The sequence below is a fragment of the Mytilus edulis genome, chromosome 12 (genome assembly GCF_963676685.1).
Source record: "Mytilus edulis chromosome 12, xbMytEdul2.2, whole genome shotgun sequence".
NCBI lineage: Eukaryota > Metazoa > Mollusca > Bivalvia > Mytilida > Mytilidae > Mytilus > Mytilus edulis.
The window spans coordinates 27,590,568-27,604,482 of record NC_092355.1 but is presented as its reverse complement, the minus strand read 5'-3'; the positions used below and the strand labels follow the sequence as shown (position 1 = coordinate 27,604,482).

Genomic DNA, 13,915 nt, shown 5'->3' with positions numbered 1-13,915 from the left:
CTGTTGTCAAGTCATTAAAGATTGCATATTGTGGCGTTAATATTGAGTCACTGATAAGGTCTTTGCATCGGAACTAAACACATTTATTCTAAAAACAGTTGTTGGCATGACACGGGTTATGTTCTTCTCATATATGTTATGATGGTATGATACTAAACCCCTAACGGGAAGGATTGTGCCTGATGTTCATATAATGAAATCATAATCTTTCAGTCAGTTTAATTGAAGTCTGGAGCTGGCATGTCAGTTAACTGCTAGTAGTCTGTTTTTATTTATGTATTATTGTCATTTTGTTTATTTTCTTTGGTTACATCTTCTGACATCAGACTCGGATTTCTCTTGAACTGAATTTTAATGTGCGTATTGTTATGCGTTTACTTTACTACATTGGTTAGAGGTATAGGGGGAGGGTTGAGATCTCACAAACATGTTTAACCCCGCCGCATTTGTGCGCCTGTCCCAAGTCAGGAGCCTCTGGCCTTTGTTAGTCTTGTATTATTTTAATTTTAGTTTCTTGTGTACAATTTGGAAATAAGTATGGCGTTCATTATCACTGGACTAGTATATATTTGTTTAGGGGCCAGCTGAAGGACGCCTCCGGGTGCGGGAATTTCTCGCTACATTGAAGACCTGTTGGTGACCCTCTGCTGTTGTTTTTTATTTGGTCGGGTTGTTGTCTCTTTGACACATTCCCCATTTCCATTCTCAATTTTATATGATAAGTTTAATGCACATTTAATCAAGTTACTTGATGAAAATGTTGAGCCCTTAACCACATCTGTATGTCAATGAATGTTGATGAAATAAGAACGGCTTTGCTCCGACGGTAGTTTAAACTGTTATGAATAAAACAGTAAATATATAAGTGAACCAACACCTGAAGTGGTGATTGTGCGGTAGGGTATAAACGAATGGATATCGCTAGGTATTCACAGTCATCATGAAACAAATGAATATGTCGACAATAAAGACAACAACACTCATGTTTTTACTGGAAAGTATCTGTTTATTTGTTCTACATGTTTCGCCTTATCGATAGGCATCATCAGGACAATTATACAAAGAAATATGACAGTGAAGTATGAATCTTGCGGTTTGAGGTTTAATCGGGAGTATACGTTAAATAAAGGTAGCTATGGTGACGTTGTAGAAAGTGAAAGTAAAATTAAATTAAAAATAGAATTAAATATATTAATATGTGTGTAAAAGAAAGGTGATACTTTGCTTAACCGTTTCATTTAAGTCATTTCAGTTGTTACTTATCACTGCTTAAGATCAATTGAATACAGCAGTCGCACCAAATGTTTTCAATGCCTCATTATATTAAGTTTGATGGGTAAGCAGGTGTTGTTGTTTTTTTATCTCGTGCATGTACAGTCACTTACTTTTTAAACTATCTCAGGCCGTTCAAATATGTTTTTAATAGACATCACAAAATAATTTAGGCACGTTCAGTGGTTAAGATAATACGTTAGTTTTTAATCTCAATTGGTTTTTCTTAATTGTTCACACAATTTCAACGCGCGTCTTGCGTACTAAATTATAATCCTGGTACCTTTGATAACTATTTCAAACATTTCCATATTCTTAATCATAACAGGATTAACAAGTATTTGCGAGTCATAGATGACAACAACAAAAAACGTATCCCCCAGGTATGTGGAAAACTTGATTTGTTGTCAGTGTTAAATTTCCTCATCATACGTGTAATTTCTATATTTTATTTGTTGAAATATATATGTTTGAGATTAGATAAAGATTAAACGTAGATGAAAAAGATCTGTTTATGCTGCGATATGGTCACCTCAAACAACAATATTTAGTGGTCATATTTTGCACTTGCAGAATAAAAGTCGGTATATTCTAAGGGTAAGGCATGCACTTATAAACTAATCGGGAAAACAGTCAGCACTTCAGTGTTAGGAACTATTCAATAAATTTAAGTTTTTTTAGCTTTTTGCTCTACACATTTTATTCTTAAACGAATTGCTCGAATGAATCTCTTTAAGATTAAACATTTTAAGATATCACAAAATGTTCCATGTTTTTTTTGTTTTTTTTTTTTAATCTTGCAAAAATAATATAAGGTCAAAATATATTAAAGAGGAGTCCAGAATCATACCTCAGAGACTTGAAACCGGGAGACAAACAAAGGATCATATGATAGATATAACGAAATCGTTCAACTTAAACATAATTCAAACCACTGGTGGACTTACGGACGTAAAAACAATCGTCCTATTACAGAGACATAAAAATTTCAAACTATATTTATGTAATTTTAATATCAGCAAATTAGTTTTGTTTGTCAGTTACAACTTACCTAATAGTGTTATTCATGCACATATCATATATGTAAAAGCTTGCCGTGTACTCGGGTTAAGTGGAAGTTATTTTCCCCTATGTTTTGTGTTTGTTCACTACGCGAGATTATCAATAAATAGATTACATATTTAGATCAAAAAGACAATCTTTATTACATTCCTTCGTATATTCTTTTCCCCATCTCATGATAGTTTTAATGTATACGAAGACATTTAATAGATTTTTGATTTTTTCTCTTTATCTTATACACAACTTAATTGTAAAGGCGTCTGACTGCGTATCATGTCCTTTTAATGACTCAAATTCACATAATTTTTTGATGAAAAATAAAACAGAAGGGAACTTCAAATTATTTACAAACATTCTGTAATCAATTCATTAAATAAATCATAAAGGTTATTTATCTTAAAATCTATTTATTTTCTTCCAAGAGAACATCTCTAATACCATTCATAATTCCATTATTTTAAGAATAAAGCAATTCAATCTGTAATTGACGTACTTCGATAGGCAGTTTTAACATTCAGTTACAGTTGTCGTATCATCATAACTGATGTTTTGGCTTTTGCACTTGTGAAGGAACCCCAGTACAAGCTGCTTTTGAATGACTTGTTTAGGCCACTGTAACAACAGCTTTTATGCCACCATGGCCCATAAATGTCTCCACAGTTATCATATCTTTGGTCATTATCCTGGTCAGTCGTTGAGAACTTCATCCCATTATGATAAGACATTTGATCACCTATATATCAATAATAAATACGTCATAAACTACAAATGACAGATAGTAAATTGACATTAAAATGAATATAACATACATCTTGTAAAATAGTGTTGACTTTTTTGTAATCTGAACAAATTCCTCTATTGTATATTCAGCTTGAGTCAAATAAAACCTGTGTGAACAGTGTGACTAACCAATAACAGACGCTGGTTTGTCGCTATTAATGTTTAAAATGTTTAATGCAGTTATTCATCTCGACAATACCTACGAATGGATTGTGATAAGAAATGTGTCACATTAACTGAATTAGTTTTTTTAAGCTATTAAAATTGAGAATGGAAATCGGGAATATGTCAAAGAGACAACAACCCGACCAAAAAATAGATAACGACCAAAAAGCCACCAATGGGTTATCAACGCAGTTAGAAAATCCCGTGTACGGCTGGCTCTTTAGTTTGTACTAGTTCAGTGAAGATGAATGTCATACTAAACTACAAAATATATAATGAACAAAAATTTTAAAAACAAAGAGACTAACAAAAGCCAGAGACGTTGAAAAAAGCTTTCTGAAACTTATTTATATAGTCTATTCAATTTAGCATCATTATATGAAGCAATTGCTGACACTTAAAAGTCTTTCACACCTATATGTAATTGTGCCTAGTTGTTCCAAACGACGGCCTATAACATTATGTTCAGAACAACAGTTTGTAACGTAAGGTGTAAAGATAAGGTTAATATTATTTACCTGCATCTCCACTATAATCCCCAACAGTAAGCTTATACTTGGACGCTGCATCTCCAACAACAAACTTTTTATAAACAGCATACTTCTTTGTATTGGACATATCTGTTAGGTATATTCTCAGCTCATATTTACCACTGGATGTTAGGCTGTGTATGTGTTTGTTTCCTTTTAATACAAAAGATACACATGACCGTAGCGTTAAAAATATCATTTTTTTTAAATTGATCAAAGAAAGAAAGGAAATGATTACTTTATTGTCAAAGGCAAATAGTTATACGCCAATTAGATGATAGTAAACTATATATTATAGATGTCCTATAAAATGACAAACAAACGTAACTCAATGTAAAAACCAAATGGGACTGGTTATTGCCGACCATTACATATATTAAAATACGTCGATCATGTTTAAACAAAATGTTTCCAGACTGTTAAAATTATACACTGGAAATTCTCGCTCATACAAAATAATTTTATCATGACGAAAAATGATAGAAATCTTGCATTTCTATTTATCTCATGGTTTTCCAGATTCCCGCCATTTTTTATTTATGTGTAAAAACATATATCCCATGCCTATCATACGTTCGAATTTATTTATCTTTCATCGTTTTGATTATAAAAGCATGTTTTTTTCAATTTCCTTTGCAGTTCAACGCCTTATTATACTTATCTTTCTTTTATTATATGTTTATTTATATATATAATACTATCTGTTACGGGAGAAATGTTTAAAAGGATGTTTCCCTTTTATGGAATTCCTTTTCAAAATGATTCTTTTGTTATAAAAATGGATTTGGAAAAACTTCCCGATATATGTTGTTTCTTTAGATGTTAGGTGCATTCGATTAGTAATTATGTATAAATTCGTTTCACAGGAATGCTTTTTGATCTCCAAATACATAAGACAGTTCCGGGTAATTTTTGTATCATTTAAAGTAACTAGAGGCTCTAAAGAGCCTGTGTCGCTCACCTTGGTCTATGTGAATATTAAAGGAAGCAGATGGATTCATGACAAAATTGTGTTTTGGTGATGGTGATGTGTTTGTACATCTTACTTTACTGAACATTCTTGCTGCTTAAAATTATCTCTATCTATAATGAACTTGGCCCATTAGTTTCAGTGGAAAATGTTAGTAAAAATTTACAAATTTTATGAAAATTGTTAAAAATTGCCTATAAAGAACAATAACTCCTAAGGGGGTCAATTGACCATTTCGGTCATGTTGACTTATTTGTAAATCTTACTTTGCTGAACATTATTGTTGTTTACAGTTTATCTCTATCAATAATAATATTCAAGATAGTAACCAAAAAGAGCAAAATTTCCTTAAAATTACTAATTCAGGGGCAGCAACCCAACAACGGGTTATCCGATTCATCTGAAAATTTCAGGGCAGATAGATCTTCACCTGTTTAACAATTCTACCCCATGTCAGATTTGCTCTAAATGCTTTGGTTTTTGAGTTATAAGCCAAAAACTGCATTTTACCCCTATGTTCTATTTTTAGCCATGGCGGCCATCTTGGTTGGTTGGCGGGGTCACGCCACACATTTTTTAAACAAGATACCCCAATGATGATTATGGCCAAGTTTGGTTAAATTTGGCTTAGTAGTTTCAGAGAAGAAGATTTTTGTAAAATATTACTAAGATTTACGAAAAATGGTTAAAAATTGCCTATAAAGGGCAATAACTCCTAAAGGGGTCAATTGACCATTTCAGTCATGTTGACTTATTTGTAAATCTCACTTTGCTGAACATTATTGCTGTTTACTGTTTATCTCTATCTATAATAATATTCAAGATAGTAACCAAAAAGAGCAAAATTTCCTTAAAATTACTAATTCAGGGGCAGCAACCCAACAATGGGTTATCCGATTCATCTGAAAATTTCAGGGCAGATAGATCTTCACCTGTTTAACAATTCCACCCCATGTCAGATTTGCTCTAAATGCTTTGGTTTTTGAGTTATAAGCCAAAAACTGCATTTTACCCCTATGTTCTATTTTTAGCCATGGCGGCCATCTTGGTTGGTTGGCGGGGTCACGCCACACATTTTTTAAACTAGATACCCCAATGATGATTGTGGCCAAGTTTGGTTTAATTTGGCCGAGTAGTTTCAGAGGAGAAGATTTTTGTAAAAGTTAACGACGACGGACGACGGACGACGGACGACAGACGACAGACGACGGACGACGACGGACGCCGGACGCAAAGTGATGGGAAAAGCTCACTTGGCCCTTCGGGCCAGGTGAGCTAAAAAGTAAAATCACAAAATACTGAACTCCGAGGAATATTTAAAACGGAAAATCCCTAATCAAATGGCAAAATCAAAAGAACGAATACATCAAACGAATGGATAACCTTAGATTATTACCGAATATTATTTTATCCATTTTATTGATAAACAAATAAAAGGGGCACCGGATTCATTTGACTGAATACATCATTCAAGGTTTATAACACTGAACATCATAAAATAATAAGATTACGATGTCAGATATAGACTTCAAATTTTGAAAAAGGGGTTGTGACGTAAAGGTAGAACAAAAGTATAAACTGGATGTAGAGCCATATATACTGTATTTACCTTGCAAACGTATTTTACAAATGCTCATTTAGGACAAGAAGATAAATATGGTCCAGACTTTGTATTATACCACAGGAATATCCTATCTGGACACATGTTTTGACCCCGGACTGACCAATATTTGCTCTTACCCCTAAATATTGCTTGTTTGGTAGCCAAGTTTCGATTTATGTTTGAAACGGTTGAAACTCGAGCCTAAAACTGCCAGCACTTAAACAGGGGTGTAGCTTTCATTGACAAAATGGGCGTCTCACCATTTTTTATGGTGGTTTTTTTTTTGTACAACGAACATCTTACTTTTGTGGACAACGTTTTCAACAGACACTTGGAATTCCTACATTTTATGAAGTATCCGACTACTTTGGTTAAAACAAACAAGGTGTCGTAGTTCTATCATGCATGTCGACAATTTATAAAGTTAATAAACATGGATCTTTAAGTTAAATCCCCAAATCTGTACAAAGGCATGAAAAAGAGGTCATACATATAATTCTATATATAATTTTTGGATTTGTCTGTGACTGAATACTCAGAATTACACCTGAACCCAGCACTATCACTGAAACATATTGATTTAATGCGCACTAGAAATTTAATTTTATGGGAAAATTTCATAAATTAGGCTCGATTTTTTTGCCAGTTTGTGAGGTATCAAGCATATCATCATCTGCAACTTTTTTGCAATTCATATTTTCAATAAACCGTCTATTTTTATGAATAAAATGCTTGCCACAAGACGCAAAAACAATTCTATTAGGCGTATTTCAAGAAATAAATATAATAAGAGTCACGTGAAATGACGAACTTGAGAGCGGTGTATTTGATTATTGGAAACTGATCTCTTCAAATGTTATTGTCAATGAAAACCTCCCAAACTTAATAACAACATATGTAAAGAATGAAAAAAGTAGTGTGTACTAATTTATTTAAATCATACATTCTAACAAAGTATTTGTATTCAACGAGCCAAACTTTTATGAAATCTATGCTCCTCTCCATCATCTTTTAATGTAATAGGACGTGATACGGTCAGATAGTTTGGTTATATCTGGTAAAGTCATTTTATTAGAAATCTTTCACAATACTTAATGGGGTTTACAGTGCAGCATATTCATCCATGCGTATAATGCTACTTTTCTTTGTTTATTCCTTATGTCTTTTTAATGGCGTTCTTTTGAAATTCAGTACATTTAACAGCAAGTCCTCGAAAAAAATTCTTATTTCAATAGTAACCAAACATATTGCAATAGTTGTGTCAATCAACTCAAATTAGAGTATGTATGAATTGGCAAATAAATCCATTCCTTAAGGTTTTTGTGTAAAAATGTTAGATAAATGACATCGTTTTAAATTTTATTCAGAGCGAAAATACTATCTCCGGAGAGGCAAAAGTCGTAAATAAACAATATAAACTGACAATGCCGTAGCAAAAAAAAAGGAAAACAGACAAGAAGACAAACAAAAATACATGGAGAAACAACTGTACATAAACCATAACTTAGAAGAATATGGATGTGATCTCAGTTGCTCCTAGAAGGTAAGCAGATTCTGTTTCACATCTGACACTCGACGTGAAGCCAAACGCTGCTTTTGGTACATTTGGAATGTTTCAAGCAGTGGCGTAATGCCAGGATATTTTGAACCGGTGATAGATCAGTAACTTTTTTTTAATTTCATTTCCTTTACATGTACGTACCTAGCCAGTATTCGCCATCAACATTTCCAAAGCCATTTTCGTAATCTTTCCAATTTCTCTGAAAGTTGACAGACCCATCTAATCTTCTTTGGATTATCTAGAGTAGATTACAAGTAATACAAATGAGAGGTTTACCTACTCTAAACCAGGTTTAGTTCATTATTTGTTTAAATGCCTTCATCAAATCAGGAATATGACAGTTGTTATCCATTCGTATGATGTGTTTAAATAAAGGCAACCGTAGTAAAACCGCTGTTCGAAAGTCATAAATCGATTGAGAGAAAACATGTTCGGGTTACAAACTAAAACCGAGGGAAACACATCAACTATAACATGTATAAGAAGAAAACAACGAAACAACAGAAACACTGATGTACAACAAAAACATACAATAATGTAACTCACACAGAAACGAACAATAAGTCGTTTGTTTATATTATTTATACGTGTTTCTCGTTTTTCGTTTTTAACCGGATTTTTGTGACAAAAATGTCGGTTATTGATTTGGGGATGTATTGCGGGCGGCCGGGCTGTCGGATTCGGGCGGGCGGCTGTCAAATGTTGTTTGTGCATTAACTCATGAACCGTTCAACCTAAGCGTTTAAAATTTTAATATGTTGTTACTGACAACTAAATGAAGGTCAAGTTCAATAATGGCTTTTACGGTTCAGGAGTTATGGTTCTTGAAAGATTGGAAAATGGAGTTTCCAGTGGTGTCCGTGCATTTACGCATGAACTATTCTACCAAAGCTTCCCAAATTTTAATATGTTGTTACTGATGACAAAATGGAGGTCAAGTTCAATAATGACGATTATGACTTTTACCGTTCAGGAGTTATGGTTCTTGAAAGATTGAAAAATGGAGTTTCAAGTCGGGTCCGTGCATTTACGCATGAACTGTTCTACCAAAGCTTCCTAAATTTTTATACATTGTTACTGATGACAAAATGGAGGTCAAGTTTAATAATGACGATTTTGACTTTTACCGTTCAGGAGTTATGGTTCTTGAACGATTGAAAAATGGTGTTTCCAATCGTGTCCGCGCATTTTCTCATGAACCATTCAACCAAAGCTTTTGAAATTTCTATATGTTGTTACTGATGACAAAATAGTTGTCAAGTTCAATAATGACGATTTTGACTTTTACCGTTCAGGAGTTATGGTTCTTGGAAGATCGTAAAATGGCGTTTCCATTCACATTGTTGCATTTACTCATGAACCATTCAATCTAAGCTTTTCAAATTTTAATATGTTGATACTGACTACAAAATGGAGGTAAAATTTGATATTGATGATTTTCACTTTCAGCATTCATCAGTAATGGTTCTTGTGATATTGCCAAGACACAAATAAATGTTAATAAATCCGGTTTGCTGTTGTTGTGACAGCCTCTTGTTTTATATATATTAGACCGTTGGTTTTCCCGTTTGAATGGTTTTACGCTAGTAATTTTGGGGCCCTTTATAGCTTGTTGTTCGGTGTGAGCAAAGGCTTCGTGTTGGAGGCCGTACATTGACCTATCATGGTTTACTTTTTTTTAAATTGATATTTGGATGGAGAGTTGTCTCACTGGCACTCACACCACATCTTCCTATATCTAATAAGATTTTAAAACTTTGGAGTATGCCATTTGATTAGGAACTTTCCGTTTTAATTTTTTTCTCGGATTTCGTTTTTTTGGTAACACACCTTTTGTACAAAAATCAGTCATTTATTTGAACAACTCAATGTAACATTGATACAAACGTATCCTTTTGAAATTATAGTCCTCTGTATTTGTCAATTACGATATTACGAGTGATAAAGGATGTTTATGATCCAGTAGAAAATTTAGAACAATTAGCATAACTAACTTTTTAATTTTAGACTGTTATTGAAAAATTTAATATCATTATATGTATTATGAATTAATTATATAATTATGTATCACAATATATGCTTGGTATATTTTCAGATGAAATAAAAATAAATTACAAAAAAAAAATTACGATATGACACTAAAGTAAGTGATTAATTTTCAAAGATATTGTTCTTCGGAGAGATATTTCGTCATTGACAATAAACATCAAGTAAATATAACAACTGTGTGGAATATTTAAGTTTTTCAAATGTTTTTTAATTCAATATTCATACCGATAGTAATTGTTTTATGAAAAATTTGATTCTATACAATTGAAAAAGAAATAACTTATTACTCGAGGATATCAATTTCACCATACACGCGTTTGTTTCTAGGTCAAGTTAGTTCTGTTAGAGAGAGTCAAAATATACCAATTAAAGAAATTTCAAATTTTAAAGAAGTAAATAAACTGACAGCGCCATGACAAAATGTAGTGTGACCAAAAGCTTTAAAAGACCAACGACAGTATACAAAAGACAATGATGAAACTAAAAGGCTGAGTAACAATAACACAACCAGAAACCGGAAGTTCTCCGTGTGAAACATATCCATCTTCATCTGTTGAACAGATGTTCAAATAGATGACCAAAAAAATTTAGAATTAATATCTTAAAGACGATTATCGCACAATGAATAATACGTTATTCTTTTAAAGATGTATATTATATAGTTCGTGTTGAATATGAAATATAAATAAAAAAAACTAAGTTGGCACAAATCTTAATGTTTTATTCACGATAAAAAAAAATTATCAAGGAGAGATCGGATGGACGATGAAGATATATCTGGACAAAGATGCATGTCAGAAAACTCTGTCACATGTAAAGGCATCCATTCACTCTTATTGGTTACGAAATGGAGATAACCTCACCTGAATGTACACAACGCATTAATGACTAGCATGTTCATTTACATTTAATTATGTTATAGACACGATGAAATAGTTGACATTTGTGTGTGTCACATTCCTGATTGATTCAATAATGTTATATAAAACATAAGATACATAAGATACATAAAGATTGCCACCTTCATTATTGCTACTTTGTCATTTTAGACTAAAATCTATTTTCAGTTTTACATATTGCGAAAAATTCTGTTTAATTTATATAAAAACTTTCAAATACGACTTTAAATTATTGCGATCAACAAAAAAGTGTATGTGTTCAGACAAGGGTCTATTTAAATATTATGTTTTTTACACTTACAGTCCATCCTCCGCCATCTGTAGTCATGTCACAATAAACTTTGACCTCAGATTCGTCAGGATATATCGGGTATACATCAGAGTGGGATATATATTTTTGCAGTTCAGAACAATCCTTTGCAGTCTTCATTGTACACACTCCCGAAGCTACGATATAAATACAAAGTATTGTTATGTATACATGTGATACTAATATATTCATGAATCGTTTTACTAAATAGTATTACGAAATAAAAAAAAAAAAGCAATAAGCCTATCTATTAAAAAATCTATTAATGTCTTATTCCTTAGATGTTCCAAAATGGTATGGTTTTTCTCTCATTTGATAAAAATATAGATGATTATCTAAAATTTCTACAAATGGCTTTAACTTCTCAATTCATATACAATTTAAAGTTTAATTATCGGATTTTTCTCTTTGTGAAAGGTCTATTATTTTTCCCGTAGGGAGAGCTGTGTCTCGGATCACATTCAAATGTGTGAATTATGACTGAGTGATAGCACAGATGGCTCAATCATGTTGATTTTGGTTGCATATGCTAAAATAAAAATATTTGCATTATATTGCTTATTTTTAATACTTTATCCCTGTCAAATCTTTATTAATCATTGTTAATGTACAAACTATGAAAATGTATTTGTTTGCCAAAATTTACTCTATTCTAAAGTGTATTAAACAACTTCAAAAAGTCTGATGTTGATGTTCAAAACTGGGTGCTGACTTATTATATTGCTTTAATTAGAGTTTATAAAAAAAACCAATGTTTACACAAAACTAAACACATTTACATAAACAGGTTTGTCAAATCACGAGAATTCTAATCACTTGATATCAACTCCTGTTATTTATTTTCAACACAAAAACTAATTGAAACTACATAACTCGATTTGCAATCAAGGCATTAATATGTTTCATTTGTAAGTGTTTCTAGATAAGTGAAGCAAATTTAAACTTAATCATAAGCATTCAATAATTCTTACTTGCCTTTTACGTCCCGTGTCAACATCCTAAGCATTTCGGAAACTTGTTTTTCACCTCCAGATTCTAAAAAAAGATTTGTTTTATTCTTTTGCCGTTAAGAAATTAATTATTGTTACGCAACTAACCACAATACGTAATAATCTAATATAGAAACTTCCAAAATATCTACCTGCTGAAAAAAAGTGGAAATACAAGAGATAGCAAGTGAACCTTCGCCTTCTATTCATTATTGCAACATTTGCAACCCATGCCTACTCTAGTTTGTATGTGGTATGATCACTTATGCGACGAAAAACTTTGAGACACCAAATATTACCCCTCAACATAACAAAATCTGCTTCAACAATGAGCGAATCATAAACAGAAAAGAAATCTTTAAACGGTCTCAACATGACAACATTTGAAACAATGTAAGTAAAAAAATTCAACATTGTTTATGTTAAGGTAGCACAATACAAAGATTTTTCATCCCCAATCAGACATCTTTAAACTGATGTAATTCCACTCATCTTTCTTTAAATTTTATAAATGAGGTATTAAAAGAAAGAAGATGGATTATTCTTTCAAATTGTGATAATTTCATTATGACATAATTATTACATAATTAATTGTTATGTAATTAGTTGCCATATTGTGATGTCCATACTTGAATGAATTTAGCTTTTTTGTTATTCATAGCATCCCAAAATACTTTATAGATTCTTGCACAACACAGTTTGACCTCCAAAACTGTGTCTCAGATTTTTCCTATTGTATTTCATTCTCTCATAAATCTTCAACGAAGTTTGCAACATCAATTCATAAGAGACCACTAAATTCAATTGGGTATAAAATTTGTTCTATTGATGTTTTTAGAAATCTGAGACACAGTTTTGGAGGTCAAGCTGTGTTGTACAAAAATCCTTAAAATATTTTGGGATGCTATGAAGACCAAAGACGATAAATTCATTCAACTGTGGACATCACAATATAGCAACTAAGTACATAATAATTAATTATGTAATAATTATATCATAATGAAATTATCACAATTTGAAAGATTAATCTTTCTTCTTCCTTTTGGTACCTCATTTATAAAATATAAAGAAGGATGAAATGAATTACATCAGTTTAAAGTTGTCTGATTGGGAGTGAAAGATTGGGAGTGAAAAAATCGTTGTATTGTGCTACCTTAAATCAATACTCGAAAATACATGATGATAGGGAGAAACATAATGCCTGCATTGAACTTCAAACTCCTGTCTTTGAATAGAAACAAAAAGTGTTTAAGAAGTGACGACATTGTTCCGAGGGTTCAACATGTTCAAGCTTTTCTTTACCTGAGACTGCATTTATCAATTCAATATTAAACAAGTAAGAGATGTGATTTAGGGCGAACAATTCAACTCAACAACACAAAAAAAATATAATATATAAACGTCAACAAAAAGCTTTCAATAATAGACATATGCCCATACAATAAGTTAAGTTAAAATCCGTACGAGAAAGGAGCAGTTGAAAAGAGTCAAAGAATTCGATAGGAGTTAGCTCGCTAATATGTTCAAATAGCATACGTGTCAACAGTTTGGAAAAAAATGATAGTGAAACTGGTGTTTGAAAACCTGTAAAACAAATGGCCAAAGTAAGATTATCGGTGTAGAAAAGTATTGACATAATCTGATGTCGATCTTTCATAAATGCATTAAACGATGATTGATCGATTTTCCTTTATTTTGACGATTATTCTTTTATCCTTCCCTTTT

The 13,915-nt window shown here is 32.1% G+C and overlaps 2 protein-coding genes across 2 annotated transcripts in view; both read right to left on the bottom strand.

The window, feature by feature from the left end:
• Positions 1–2,093: 2,093 nt before the first annotated feature.
• Positions 2,094–11,334, bottom strand: LOC139498192 (fibrinogen-like protein A). The gene is made up of 4 exons (XM_071286544.1): positions 11,193–11,334; positions 8,085–8,181; positions 3,798–3,962; positions 2,094–3,067 (listed from the first exon to the last, which is right to left on the bottom strand). The coding sequence occupies exons 1-4, from the start codon at positions 11,319–11,321 to the stop codon at positions 2,853–2,855; spliced, it is 606 nt and encodes a 201-aa protein (XP_071142645.1). The 5' UTR covers positions 11,322–11,334; the 3' UTR covers positions 2,094–2,852.
• The window catches only part of LOC139499242 (angiopoietin-4-like), a 29,374-nt gene continuing 18,994 nt past the window's right edge, over positions 3,536–13,915 (bottom strand). Inside the window, exons 5-9 of the mRNA XM_071287916.1 lie at positions 12,177–12,236; positions 11,193–11,338; positions 8,085–8,181; positions 3,798–3,962; positions 3,536–3,540 (exon numbers count right to left, since the gene is read on the bottom strand). Coding sequence (XP_071144017.1) covers positions 3,536–3,540; positions 3,798–3,962; positions 8,085–8,181; positions 11,193–11,338; positions 12,177–12,236 — 473 coding nt within the window. The remainder of the gene's footprint in view (positions 3,541–3,797; positions 3,963–8,084; positions 8,182–11,192; positions 11,339–12,176; positions 12,237–13,915) is intronic.

Bases quoted from the DNA above. Each gene is read 5' to 3' on its own strand.
- LOC139498192 (XM_071286544.1), bottom strand. From the start codon at position 11,321: ATGAAGACTGCAAAGGATTGTTCTGAACTGCAAAAATATATATCCCAC. The intron at 8,182-11,192 runs GTAAGTGTAAAA...AATCTACTCTAG, and splicing joins CAGATGGCGGAGGATGGACT to ATAATCCAAAGAAGATTAGA. The intron at 3,068-3,797 runs GTAAATAATATT...ATTGATATATAG, and splicing joins GGATTATAGTGGAGATGCAG to GTGATCAAATGTCTTATCAT.